The sequence below is a fragment of the Natator depressus genome, chromosome 6 (genome assembly GCF_965152275.1).
Source record: "Natator depressus isolate rNatDep1 chromosome 6, rNatDep2.hap1, whole genome shotgun sequence".
NCBI lineage: Eukaryota > Metazoa > Chordata > Testudines > Cheloniidae > Natator > Natator depressus.
The window spans coordinates 71,738,988-71,751,929 of record NC_134239.1 but is presented as its reverse complement, the minus strand read 5'-3'; the positions used below and the strand labels follow the sequence as shown (position 1 = coordinate 71,751,929).

Genomic DNA, 12,942 nt, shown 5'->3' with positions numbered 1-12,942 from the left:
CCAGCTTCCCCCCACTCCTGGCCCGGCCAACTGCGGCCTGGGTGTGCTGGCTGGAACAGGCCTTGAACCCACCTGGAGGGACTTCGGTTAACCTATATAATTGTAATCGTTTAACCAGTTAACTTTTTAAACAATATTTACATCTCTAGCTGCATCCACAGGGGGGCATTGCTCCCCTAAACAGCTGAGAGGCTTGGGGAGGCATGTGGGGTCATGTGCCACTCCCTACCCCAGATTTTCTGTGAGGGCCAAGCAGCGGGGGAGGGGAGCTCTAGCCATCCTATGCTGTGCTACCTCCATCCCCCCCACCCACCCCCGGGCCCCTGTCTGCGCAGTGGGGCCGAGCAGGGAGCAGGTTGCAGCATCTATTCCGAGTCGCTGTTTCTGCAGCTGGATGCTGCTTCCTGGGTTCTAGAGCCCACCTATTTCCTATACAACAGCTTGGGTTGCCAACTCTGCAGGATTGCCCTAGAGTCGCCTGGAGTTCAAAATTAATCTTTCATTATAGCTTGTCCTGTGATGAAACCTCTAGGAATATGTCTCACCAGAATCGGCAACCCTACAACTGAGTGTCCATGGGGCTGAGGGGGCAGGGGGGTCTGGGACGGGGACAGTGGGGGGGGAATGGGATAGGGAAGCAGCCACATCACCGCAGCTACCAGTGCCAGAGCGCTCGGGCCACCGGAGCAGCAGGGTCTCGCCCCCCCCCCCCGCCCGGGAACTGGCTTCAGCGTACAGGGGCCCCCAGGCTCCCCCCGCAAACTGCGCCTGTGGACTCAGGGGAGACGCGCCGGCCCCGCTCTGCCCACGCTCCCCCCGCGAGCGGGCGGCGGCTCCGAGCAGGGCCAGCAGCCGCGGCGCGGAAATGGCAGAGGGGCGGGGCCTAGTTCTCGGGGCGGGGAGTTTAGTGCCGCTTGTGTTCAACGTCACCGAGAGTGGGCAGGGGTGATTGGCTGGGCTGCCGGGGCGTCACGCGCCGGCGTATCCCAGTCCGAGGCCATGTGGGCGAGGCCGGCGGCGGCTGCTGAGCCGTGGCTGCTGCTCGGTGGCCCGAGAGTCCGCTGGTCGCTCGCCGCCCTAGCGCGCGTGGGCGGCCGCATGGACGAGCCCGGCCCGGGGAGCAGCGGCCCGGGGGACGCGCCCCCCGCGGCCAAGAGGCGGCGGCTGCTGGCCGGGGAGGAGAAGCGGCCGGGCGATGGCGAGCGCTACGTGCCGCCCCCGAGGAAGCGCAACCCCGGCGTGAGCTTCAGCGAGCCGCACTTCGCCGAGACCCGCTACTACTTCGAGGGCGGGCTGCGCAAGGTGCGGCCCTACCACTTCGACTTCCAGACCTACTGCAAGGGCCGCTGGGTGGGCAAGAGCCTGCTGCACGTCTTCAGCACCGAGTTCCGCGCCCAGCCCCTCGACTCCTACCGGGCCGCGGCCAGCGCCGGCCGCCTGCGCCTCAACGAGCAGCCCGTGCGGGACCTCAGCGTCGTGCTCAAGGCAGGTCCCCGGCGCCACCCCACCACTCCCCCGCCTGCGCCAGACCCCGGTTACCTTCCCGCGGCTTGGCACCGGCGCGGGCGGCCGTAGGTTACCTCTCGGGGGGTGGGGGGGAAGGAGCATCGATTTGCTAATCTCAGAAACAAGCTCTCCACCCTTGGGGAGAGAGATCCGTTCCCGCATGGAGCTCCCCTCTCCCCCACCTGGCCCCTCGTCTGCTTCACACTCTCCTTCCTGCTACCCCCATGGCCCCAGCTGGCCGCTCCTGGCTGCCTCCGTGGGGAGCAGCCCTGCCCTCTGGCCGGCTGGCTCTCTACAACAGTGACTGCAGTTGCGGGTTCATTGCCTGGCTCTGTGTGTGGAGGAAGGGGTATCATGTTTCCCACTCTAGAAGAAATCAAGAGCAGCTAGAGTCCCAAGCCCCCTATCTAGACTACAAAAAAATGATAATTAAAACAATATTTTGAAACGTGTGTAGCTAATTTTGTGGTGACCTGGAGTGGGGAGGAGAATAGCCTACATAAAGAGAGCCTAGTTTTCTAACATGTCATGATGATGTTTTTGTTCTTCTCTACATATGGGAAAAGAAAATAATGTAATATATTTTGGCCGCAACCACGTTTAAACATAGTAGTTTGTATTGTGGTAGGACCCGAAGCTATGTGCAGTACAAACATCCAGGAAGAACTAGTCTTTCATCTGATGAGCGCAGAGTAAGGCTTTCTCTGCCTGGGGATGCTTTTCAGCATAACTTAAGGTGTGACTTTAAACCAAAAGTGCTGGATGTAATTTCATGATAGTACTTGAAGCTGTATTAGTTAAAATTGATCAAACTTTCAGGGCCTGCATGAGTCAGGAAGGCATTCATCTCCCTCAGACAGCATTGCACGCAAGTGACTTTTTGTATTGAGTTTCCCCCCTGCCTAAAGAATACTAGGCATGCGAGCAGTGCTTGAGCTAGGATTTGATAAACCAGTATGCTTAATGATTATAATACAGTCCTATTTCCTAGTGTATTTTTAGCTGGTTTCTTAATGTTGGGTCCCACTTTGTTCTCGACCTGTGCTTTCTGTCCCTTATTTCTCACAGATCGATATTTCGGGAAATCCTATCTACTCTAATAATCTGTTTTGCTTGTAGAATAATGATTTTCTGAGGAATACAGTGCATCGCCATGAGCCTCCAGTCACTGCTCAGCCTATCCAGATTTTGGTAGAGAATGACGAGGTGGTTGTCGTGGACAAACCCTCGTCTTTACCCGTACACCCATGCGGCAGATTTCGACACAACACTGTCATCTTCATCTTGGGCAAAGAGCATAACCTGAAGGAGTTGCACACTATTCATCGGCTTGATCGCATGACTTCCGGTGTGCTCATGTTTGCCAAGACTGCAGAAGTGTCTAAGAGGATTGATGAGCAAGTTCGGCAGAGACAGGTGAGGGCTGAGGACTTAAGTGGTTTTTAAAGTACATCTTTAAAGAGCTTTCGAAGCAGGTTTGGTCCAAGTACAGACTGTTGGGCAAACACAAGTCCCAAAGTTTACAAGCAGCCTTCTTTAAGATGAAGATGCTTCTTTTACAAGCAGCCTTCTTTATTACATGCACCCCTTGTGCTCTTGGTAAGATGCTAATGTGGTGCTCCACTGAGCAGAATTTGGGTGCCTTAGTAGGTGGTATAGTGGATAAGTGTGCTAGTTTGAGAGACAATAATTGAGAGGTTATTGATGTTTTAATAAAAAGTCTATTTCAATTTTGAAGGACTCAAATTTTCCTGTAAATGTTCTATGCAATATCCTGTTTTGACATTCCCCAGGGTGCATGCTGAATTGCTATGGCCCTTAGCTCTCCAGCCTGGGATGCCTTTTACGTTGCTTTGCTAGTAAACAGCAAACCTCCAGGCTCTGATCACTCACAGCCACCAGCATGCAAAGTCTCTCTCAGCTAAGTACATTAATGATATGCCTTGCCATCAATAACTAGATAGAGGGAGACACCCACATATCAGAGTCCCAGCTTTGTACCTTCAGTAGCCCACTGGACCCTACAAGCTCATAAACTAGTCCGTCATTCCTACAAAGGGTAATAAATATGCATCAGCCTTTGTTGTCTCAAGTGAAACTTTCCAAACACACTGGTTTAGATAAAACAGTATCTTTCTTAGTTAATAAACTTGTTTTAGATTTTAAGTAGGGCTGTCTATTGATTGCAGTTAATGCATGCAATTAACGCAAAACAAATTAATTAGATTTAAAAAAAAGTCACAATTAATCGTGGTTTTAATCACACAGTTAAACAATAATAGAATACCAATTTAAATTTATTATATTTTGGATGTTTTTCTACATTTTCAAATGTATTGATTTCAGTTACAACACAGAACATAAAATGTACTATGCTCTCTTTATATTTCATTACAAATATTTGCACTGTAAAAAAGATAAAAGAAATAGTAATTTTCAATTCACCTCATACTAGTCCACTCAGTTCTACTTGTTCAGCCAATCACTCAAGACAAACAAGTTTGTTAATATTTACGGGAGATAATGCTGCCTGCTTCTTATTTACAGTGTCATTTGAAAGTAAGAACAGGCTTTTGCATGGCACTGTTCTAGTCGGCAGTACAAGGTATTTGCGTGCCAGATATGCTAAACATTTGTATGCCCTTCATGCTTCGACTTGTAGGCTCTAAAGTTTTACATTTGTTTTGTTTTTGAGTTCAGTTATGTAAAAACAAAAAATAATTATTCTACCTTTGTAAGTTGCATTTTCACGATAGAGATTGTGCTACAGTACTTGTATGAGGTGAATTGAAAAATACTATTTTTTTTTACAGTGCAGATATTTGTACTCAAAAATAATAGAGCACTGTACACTTTGTTCTGTTGTAATTTAAAATCAATAGATTTGAAAATGTAGAAAAACATCCACAAATATTTATTATAAACTTAAATTGGTATTCTCTTGTTTAACAGTGCAATTAAAACGCAACTATTTTTAATCTTGCGATTGTGATTATTTTGTTAATTGTTTGATAGCCCTAATTTTAAGTGATTTACAAGCGATAAGACATAAGTCAGAGTTGGTTACAAAAGAAGAAAAAAGATAAACACGTAAGCAAATTCCTAAACTTTACCAAGATTAAGTTTAAAAGCAAAAAGTTTGTCTCACCCAAAAACTTTCAGTAGTCTTACTGGCTGGAAAAACCTTCAGGCTAGGACCACTCTCCCTCATAGGTGCTGGAGCTGGGGGGTGTTTCTCTGAAAATATCCACTCAATGTGCAGCGGCAGTCAAAAAGGTGAACAGAATGTTGGGAATCATTAAGAAAGGGATAGATAATAAGACAGAAATCCATAGTAACCACACATCTTGAAGACTGCGTGCAGATGTGGTGCCTCATCTCAAAAAAGATATATTGGAATTGGAAAAGGTTCAGAAAAGGGCAACAGAAATGTTTAGGGGTCTGGCATGGCTTCCACATGAGGAGAGATGAATAAGACTGGGACTTTTCAGCTTGGAAAAAGACAACTAAGGGGGGATATGATAGAAGTCTATAAAAATCATGACTGATGTGGAGAAAGTAAATAAGGAAGTGTTCTTTACTCCTCAACACAAGAACTAGGAGTCACCAAATGAAATTAATAGGCACCAGGTTTAAAGAAACAAAAGGAAGTATTTTTCCACACAACGCACAGTCCATCTATGGAACTCATTGCCAGAGGATGTTGGGAAGTCCAAGACTATAACAGGGTTCACAAAAGAACTAGATAAGTTCGTGGAGGATAGGTCCATCAATGGCTATTAGCCAGGATGGGGAGGAATGGTGTCCCTAGCCTCTGTTTGCCAGAAGCTGGGAATGGGCGACAGGGGCTGGATCACTTGATGATTATCTGTTCTGTTCATTCCCTCTGGGGCACCTGGCATTGGCACCTGTTGAAAGACAGGATACTGGGCTAGATGAACCTTTGGTCTGACCCAGTATGGCCGTTCTTATGTTGAAGTGGTTTCCATTATATACAGGGTTAACAGCTTGGTTCAGTGACTCTCAGCACCCCCACTATAAAAATTGTTCCAGCACCCCTGCTCTCCTTAGTTTAGTGATGCACGTTTTGTCTTTCAAGTGATCTTCTGTGAGTAAAGATGGGCGAAAAGAGGTCTCTAGAGGCATTTTTTTCTCCCTTCTTATACTCTGACTCTTAGTACTGGAAAAGTCTTTGCTAGGTCATGGTGTCAGGAAGTTCCATGGCGTATGTGAACTGCCAACTGTCCTTCAGGTGCATTATCAATTTCTTGTTTACAACTTTCCTGCTGGTGTATCTCAGATTAAGCAGGTAATGACCTTTTGGCACCTAGCTGGCGTGCCAGTGTGCCTTTGTCTTTGAGAAAATAGTGTGTGGGCATTACCCAGAACTACAGCATATTTCAGTAACAATCACAAAGTAAAATCTCAAAGCTCCATATACAATGTTGATACACAAATTTTGACAGGACAGTGTTGTTCTGTAGATACCTCACAAGGCATAGTTTGTACAAAATACATCATAACTATCTAAAAATGCTGAACGTGGGATACAGGGTGTCACACCCGCAACCTGCCAATCCCAGTGTGGGACTCTGGCTTTTAAGATTTGCAGCAAGGGCACAAAAGTAAGGGATATAACAAAAATCTGAGAATAAATCTTGAAATAAATTTGGGTTTAATGTTAAAATAATTTCCTAGGTCTTAGCTGAAATGTTGAATTATGAAGTTATCAAATTCAATTAATAAAGTACACCTGAATGGAAGAGAAGCCATTGTAGGTCTAAATCGAAGACTTCACTTTGTAATGAGGTACACTTGAGATGCTTGTTTGCTTCTCCTGTTTAGCTGCAATCCTATAACTGAAATGTCTGAACTTCCCCACATATCTGTAAGTGGAGGGGAGGGCAGGAATGGTTAGTTTTAGCTTAATGTATTTGGAGCTCGAGAGAGATTTACATTGTCTGGATTGATGTGTTTCTGATATTCACTCTGTTTTCCCCCATAGCTGGAAAAGGAGTACGTCTGCCGTGTGCTTGGGGAGTTTCCAGAAAATGAAGTGACCTGCGAGGAACCCATCCTGGTTGTTTCTTACAAAGTCGGGGTGTGTCGTGTGGACCCCAAAGGCAAATCCTGTAAAACTGTCTTCCAAAGGCTTAGTTATAATGGCAAGACCAGTGTGGTCAAGTGTTTTCCATACACAGGTCGCACTCACCAGATCCGGGTCCATTTGCAATTCCTGGGATATCCTATTGTCAATGACCCCATCTACAATATGGAAGCCTGGGGTCCTACTAAGGGTAAGGGTGGTGAGATTAATAAAACAGATGAGGAGCTTCTCAGGGCTTTAGTGGAAGAACATCGTTCCAAACAGAGCTTGAGCATCTTGGACGTTTCAGAGGAGGACCTGAAACCCATTGTGGGAAGTAAAGAATGTGACCATTCAGGTTACTGTACTAAGCCAGTTGAGATTATGCCTATAAATGCAGACTCCTGCAGAACTGAGAACTCTAAGGATCAGAAAGAAGCTGAAATACAGGCTTGTTTGCAGAATTCTGACACCAGACCAGAAACACATGAAGCAAACCCTGAAGGAGCTAGTTCAAGTGGGAATCAGGATGGACATACGGAAGAAAAGGACCCTCTGTGTGAGGAGTGTAAAATAGTGAGGCAGGACCCATCTCCTAGGGAGCTTGTGATGTACCTGCATGCCTTACGCTACAAGGGAGCAGAGTTTGAATACAATTCCAAGATGCCAGACTGGGCTCTAGAGGACTGGGATGAGAGCTAAGAATAGATACTGAGACTTTTGTGTTTCCTTCCACCAAACTAAAATGAAAGTATTTGGTAAAGTCCTGAACTTGTGTGCGGTAAAAAATCTCATTGGAGCTACTGCGATCTTCCATCATTATTTATTGTGTTGTGCCTGGATTGCTTGTGAATTTTGAGGAGGTGGGAAGAGTTCTTCCTGATTTGTGTTGAGAACTCTTTCCTAACAATGAACCTCCTGACAGCTACTGAAGGGAGAGATGGTTAATCCAAGACACTTTAACTATGTTTTCCTTTAAGATGGTAACAGTGATGGTTAAAAAATATTACTCAAAGGTGGGAAGCTTGGAACAACTGCTTCCTCTTCTCACCACATGGTGTTCAGGGTGCATCCTTGTTTGCAAATTGAATGCAGTTGCTTACTAAATGCATATAACTAAGACAATCAGTATCTTGGCCCTTTTCCTGTGTCTGTCATCTAACTCCCTTGTCTTTCTGGGTAAGGGTTGGGGAGATGTTAGTCAATCTAAAATACTTCAGGTGTCACACCCAGATCAGTTTCAGTTATGTTCTTAGTTTTGTTTATACCAAGGCACTGTGCAGGCTGGTTCTTTTCCTGGCAGGTTAATCTTCATTCATTTTATTTGGAGTTCTGTTGCATTGTGCAGTTCTCCTCATTAAGACGTTTCCATCCTTGTGTGTGTTTCCAGATTCCGTTTTTTTTGTTCTAGATGGAGTATAGTCTGTCCTTAAATCAGCTTTGCAAAATTCCTTGGAAAAGCATACTGCTCCAACTAAAAATTCAGTAGCCCAAAGAAATTGTCATCTTTGCTGTTAATGAGTCCATATCTGTAGGTACTCTCATCCAAAACAATCTCCACATATTTTAATCAGTCTCCGTTTCCTTTCCCTATATTTTTTAACTCCTCCCATATAGTTTCTCTCCTTATTACTTAACCCCCATTACGCCTTATACTGTACATCTTGTACTGTGCATATCTTTTCTAACATATCTTAACCACCCCCTTCCATGTACCCACACACAGGGCTTAGAAAGCATACCAAACATATAATAGCCAGAAAGCTAAGTCTGATATGGAAGGTGGCAGGGGCTTGCTGTTTCAGGGATGATTCTACTCCACCCTCCTGACTTTTTGGTTGTTCTAAGTAGGGGTGTTTCTACTACCCTAGCCTTCATTTTGCAGCTCCCAGCCTCAGTAGAAGGAGCTTCAGTATCAGCCTCTGCTATTACTAAGAAACTTTGTGAGCTGCCGCAGAATGAAACACCTGATTGCAGCAGTGATACCAACAAGATATAGGGTTCTGAATAGTAGAAGTAAAACTGAAAATACTTTGGTTAGTTTTCACTTTGCTGCAGCTTGTTCTGAAAGTTCTAACCCACAGCTGAGGCATTTCAAGAATTAGAGCACTCCATCTGTTTGTGTGTGAGAGACTTTAGGATGTAAAAAAATGTTAACCTTGTGTGGGGTTTTTGTTTTGCTTTTGTGTTCATTTTTTTATTTTTTTTTATTTTTTTTTGAAGGGCAGGACAGTGTACTCACTGGGACATTTCCTGTTTGCTATGGCAAAGTGGATTTTTCCATCCCAACCTTAAATAATAATGCTAACGTTGGTAGATGTGTGCTAGCTGCTTGTACTTGCCCTGCATTAGACAGTAAACCTAAACCTGTACAAGCCAGTGCATTGCTGGTAAGTTGATATTAGGAAGTCTAGAATGTTAGCGGCTTACTCTAACGATGCCAGGAGTGCATCTAGAATAGAAAAAAGTGTGTGTGGATTTTGGCCAAACAAAAATCTTCGCTCACTACCCAGTGCTTTGTTTGATCAACATACATAGTCCCTTTATTATTATAGCAGCACTTAGAGGCCTTGACGAGAGCCTTACCATGGTATGCATTGCCCACAGCTAATAAGAAGGTAGCCCCTGCCCTGTTCAGATTTACAGAGTAACGGTGAACATTCGCATCTAGTCTTCTATATGCCCAAACAGGAGTGATATCTTCAGAGAGGGTTTCTTCAGGATTCATGATCTTGGCCGTGTGAAATACAAAGGTGACTTAAAGTAAGAAACTGCACAACTGCCACTTTCCCTAGTAATTTGTGTGTTAATGCTAAGTGCTTTCTTTATTATTCTGTGGCTATAGTGTGTGTGGTGGGGGGGAGTACAGAGGCTCCATGATTTACCAGCTAGTATGTCACAGTGCCCCATTCTGCAAAATGAAAGATCATTAGGGTAACACCACCAGGGGAAGGGGTTTTTTAACTCTGGTTTATCTTTGCTGACTGACACGTTGAAGAATGTGTTGAATTTATCATTCTGCCACTTGAATAAATACATCCAACAGAGAGGTCCTCTAGCAACACCAGGAAAGACCAGAGTTGCTGAGAGTGCATGCACACATTATTAAAAAAAAAAAAAAACCCAGCCCACCCTACATATATAATATACACACACACACACTTTAAAAAAAAAAATCCTTGGTGGATCACTGCATAAAGTTGATGGTAAAGAACAAAGTGCTGTTTTATCAATCTAGGCAAACTCTTCTGTCCATCCTTTGAAGAAATGAATTTTGAGGTCCCAGCTCTACAGCAGAGAGCCTGGAAGCCGTGAAAGCTTCAGCTGGAGCTCTCAAGGTTTCCATGCTTCCTGATGAGGGCATGGCAGCCCTACCTCAAGCTGTTGCTCTCAGGATCTGGACTCCCAGTACCATAGGGAGCCTGGAAGCTTGGAGAGCCGCATCTCCTGCTGGGGCTTCCAGGCTGTCTGCCACTGAGCCAGACTCCCCGGTCAACTTGCGCCCCAGATGCCTATACTCTATTAGCTCAGGGAGCCAGCTGGCGTGGGAATTTGGTAGCCCTAGGGTTGCCAGCCTTGGCCATCCATGTGGCCAGGCTGTCATGGGGCTAGTGGACCATGGAATCCCTGGCAGCTGCTGACCTGGTTCATGTCCATTTCATGGCTGCTCAGGACTGAATGGTAGCCTTGAAAATGACAGTTTGATAGCTGCTATTCAGTGGTGGGAAGTAGTGAAACTGACATGAATCATTTCAGTTTCACTAAGCAATTACCTGGGAGCATATTTCCATAGGTGCTGGATCTAGGGGTGATATTGCACCCCTGGCCTTGAAATGGTTTCCATTATATACAGGGTTTACAGTTTGGTTTAATGACTCTCAGCACCCCCTTCATATTTCATTTTGAAAACACTGTTTTAGTGTTTCTGAAACACAATTTTTCAGAATCTCCAGTTCATGAGAAATTTTTAATGTTGAAATTTCCCATGACCTGGAAATTCCAAATTTCAGCCAACTGTAATCCCAAATTTAATTCTGCTGCCTTTTCTATCTCTTCTGTAAGAAGACTACCACAGGAAGCAAATACTTTAAAATGCTAAAGTGTGGAAGTAATTTATGTTCCTATGTGGAGAACGGAAGACTGAAAGACCTATTGTGGAAAATTTGGGGGAAGGAGTAAGTACAGATAATATTTTGAGTGCTATATCTCCACTTCATTTTTTCTGGCCATGCTTAACAGTTACTATTAAGACCTTAATACACCACCACATTATTTACTGTGTCCCATTGCTGATAGAGAAACTGCCTGTGATTACTGGCCCCAAAACAACTTGAACTGTGGGAGGTCACGGTTTTTTATTCAAGCATCCTCCCTGTGAACATTGTAATTCATTGTTTTATTTGAGTTAAAAGCTGCTGTCTACGTTATATTGTGTGTGTGAGTTGTAATTTGTATGCAGATAGCCAGATTTGTGCAGAGTCCAATCTGTTTCCTTTTTATAAAGATAATTGAACATAGCAAAGGCAATTACAAGGTAGTATAATTAAAGATGTCAACATGTTTACCATAAACCCTGCTCTATGACTGATTCAAGCAAAAAAAAAAAAAAAATTCTAAGCTAAAACCATGGGGTAGCGGGCCTTCGTCATGGAGTGATTCTGTGCATGTTTCACGTAGCTGGATATGATGCTCGGGGAAAGTGAAGATTGTTGAGATTGCTGTACCTGTTCTGTAGAGAGAGAACTTCAATGACAGCAACAGTACAGGCTTCTTGCCTATTTGCTAATGTGCCTTAACCATGATCTAAAGAGGCTGCTGGCTGGTCAGTCTTTTGTGACTCATTCATTCCTGGCCCTCTGTGCTAAACTGACAACAAGGGGGGCTAATTGTGATATTTGTGTGTGTGATGTGAATGCTACAGGCTCTGGTCTTAATGTGGATGTGGCTCTTTGGGTGGGTTCCAAAGATTGGACTTGGCCAGTGTGCTATCTTGGCATCATGCACCGTCAGGCAGCAGCTTTTAGCTTGGGGCTGCTGAGGGCAAATACATCCCTTGCTCCCTGAGTCAACAGGGACTAGAATATGTGGCAGAGGAGGCTGGTTACCCTTACATGCAAGTCACCACTTATTTGTGTTGCTGTAGTGCACAGGAATCCCAGTAATGAACCGGGACCTGTAGAGTGATGGCCACACACCAGAGCAATATGCGCGAACACGCTACTCTTGGGGGAATTCTGCATGTGTGCATAATTAATGTGCTGCACATACTTTTATTTTTTTCCGCAAAAAATAGTTTCTGCCAGAAAATTGCTGCAGTTCTGCCTTTTGCCCACCCAAGGGAGCTGTGGCACTAGAACAGAGCAGCCAGCTAGGGAAGAGAGAACTTGCAGTCTCTTCTTCGCAGGGCCTGTCGGGCCAGGTCAGGAGAAAGGGGATATGGGGAGACAGACAGCATGGGGCTGCTTGGGGGTCAGATAGGGGCTCATAACGGCTAGTGGGGGAGGACAGACTGGGGCATGGGCTGAATGGGAGTGGAGGCACAGGGCCACATGGGGGAGGGGGGATGGCTGAGTTGGGGCACAGAGACACAAGGATGGGGGAGGGAGTACAGGGACACATGGGGATGAGGGGTGGGGGCTGTCTGAGGGGGTGCAAGGACACGGGATGGGTGCAGAGCTATATCGGGATGGGGAGGGAGCTGGCTGAGGGGTGTGGGACATGGGGATGGGGTGTTAGGGCTACATGGAGGAGGGGAGATGGGGGAATGCGGGGGCACAGAAATACATAGGGATGGGATGCAGGGACACATGGAGACAGGGGAAGATGTGCCTGAATGAGAGAGGCTGGGGTCAGCCAGGGTCTGCATGGGGGAAGCTCCCTAACAATCCCACCCTGCTGCCCCCCCCCCTAAAAAAAAACCTGTTCCATACTTTTCCCACCCATACCCAACAACCCTCCAAATTCACACCCAGACTTCTTTCAAGCAATTATTTTCCTCTCCCTGAGCTTCTCCATTATCCCTGACTCCCCCAAGTCTTTGCACTGCTTCTGGGGGTATGGGAAATATGGTTCTGTATTGTAGTTTGAATGAATTATTACTCAGAGTTCTGTATAAATATGCCTAGTATAAGTATGCCTAGAATCTATTTGTCAAAAAAAATTTCTTGAATCTTTGTCTTCTCTATTGTTAGACATACTTGCTGACAGGTATTTTGAAATAAATTACCAAAATAATTGAAACTGGTGTGATTATATTGTTTGTTTTGACACACACAATTTGCAGAATTTTAAAATATTGTGCACATAATTTTTAATTTTTTACACAGAATTCTCCCAGGAGTAACACAGCG

General features: G+C 45.2%; 1 protein-coding gene across 1 annotated transcript; it reads left to right on the top strand.

The window, feature by feature from the left end:
• Positions 1-999: 999 nt before the first annotated feature.
• On the top strand, positions 1,000-12,046 carry RPUSD2 (RNA pseudouridine synthase domain containing 2). The gene is made up of 3 exons (XM_074956687.1): positions 1,000-1,485; positions 2,626-2,922; positions 6,512-12,046. Exons 1-3 carry the CDS (start codon positions 1,000-1,002, stop codon positions 7,292-7,294), a joined length of 1,566 nt encoding a protein of 521 aa, XP_074812788.1. The 3' UTR covers positions 7,295-12,046.
• The last annotated feature ends 896 nt before the right edge of the window (positions 12,047-12,942 follow it).

Coding starts and splice junctions, on each gene's coding strand:
- RPUSD2 (XM_074956687.1), top strand. CDS start 1,000: ATGTGGGCGAGGCCGGCGGCGGCTGCTGAGCCGTGGCTGCTGCTCGGT. Junction 1,486..2,625: donor ACCTCAGCGTCGTGCTCAAG/GCAGGTCCCCGG, acceptor TTTTGCTTGTAG/AATAATGATTTTCTGAGGAA. Junction 2,923..6,511: donor AGCAAGTTCGGCAGAGACAG/GTGAGGGCTGAG, acceptor TTTCCCCCATAG/CTGGAAAAGGAGTACGTCTG.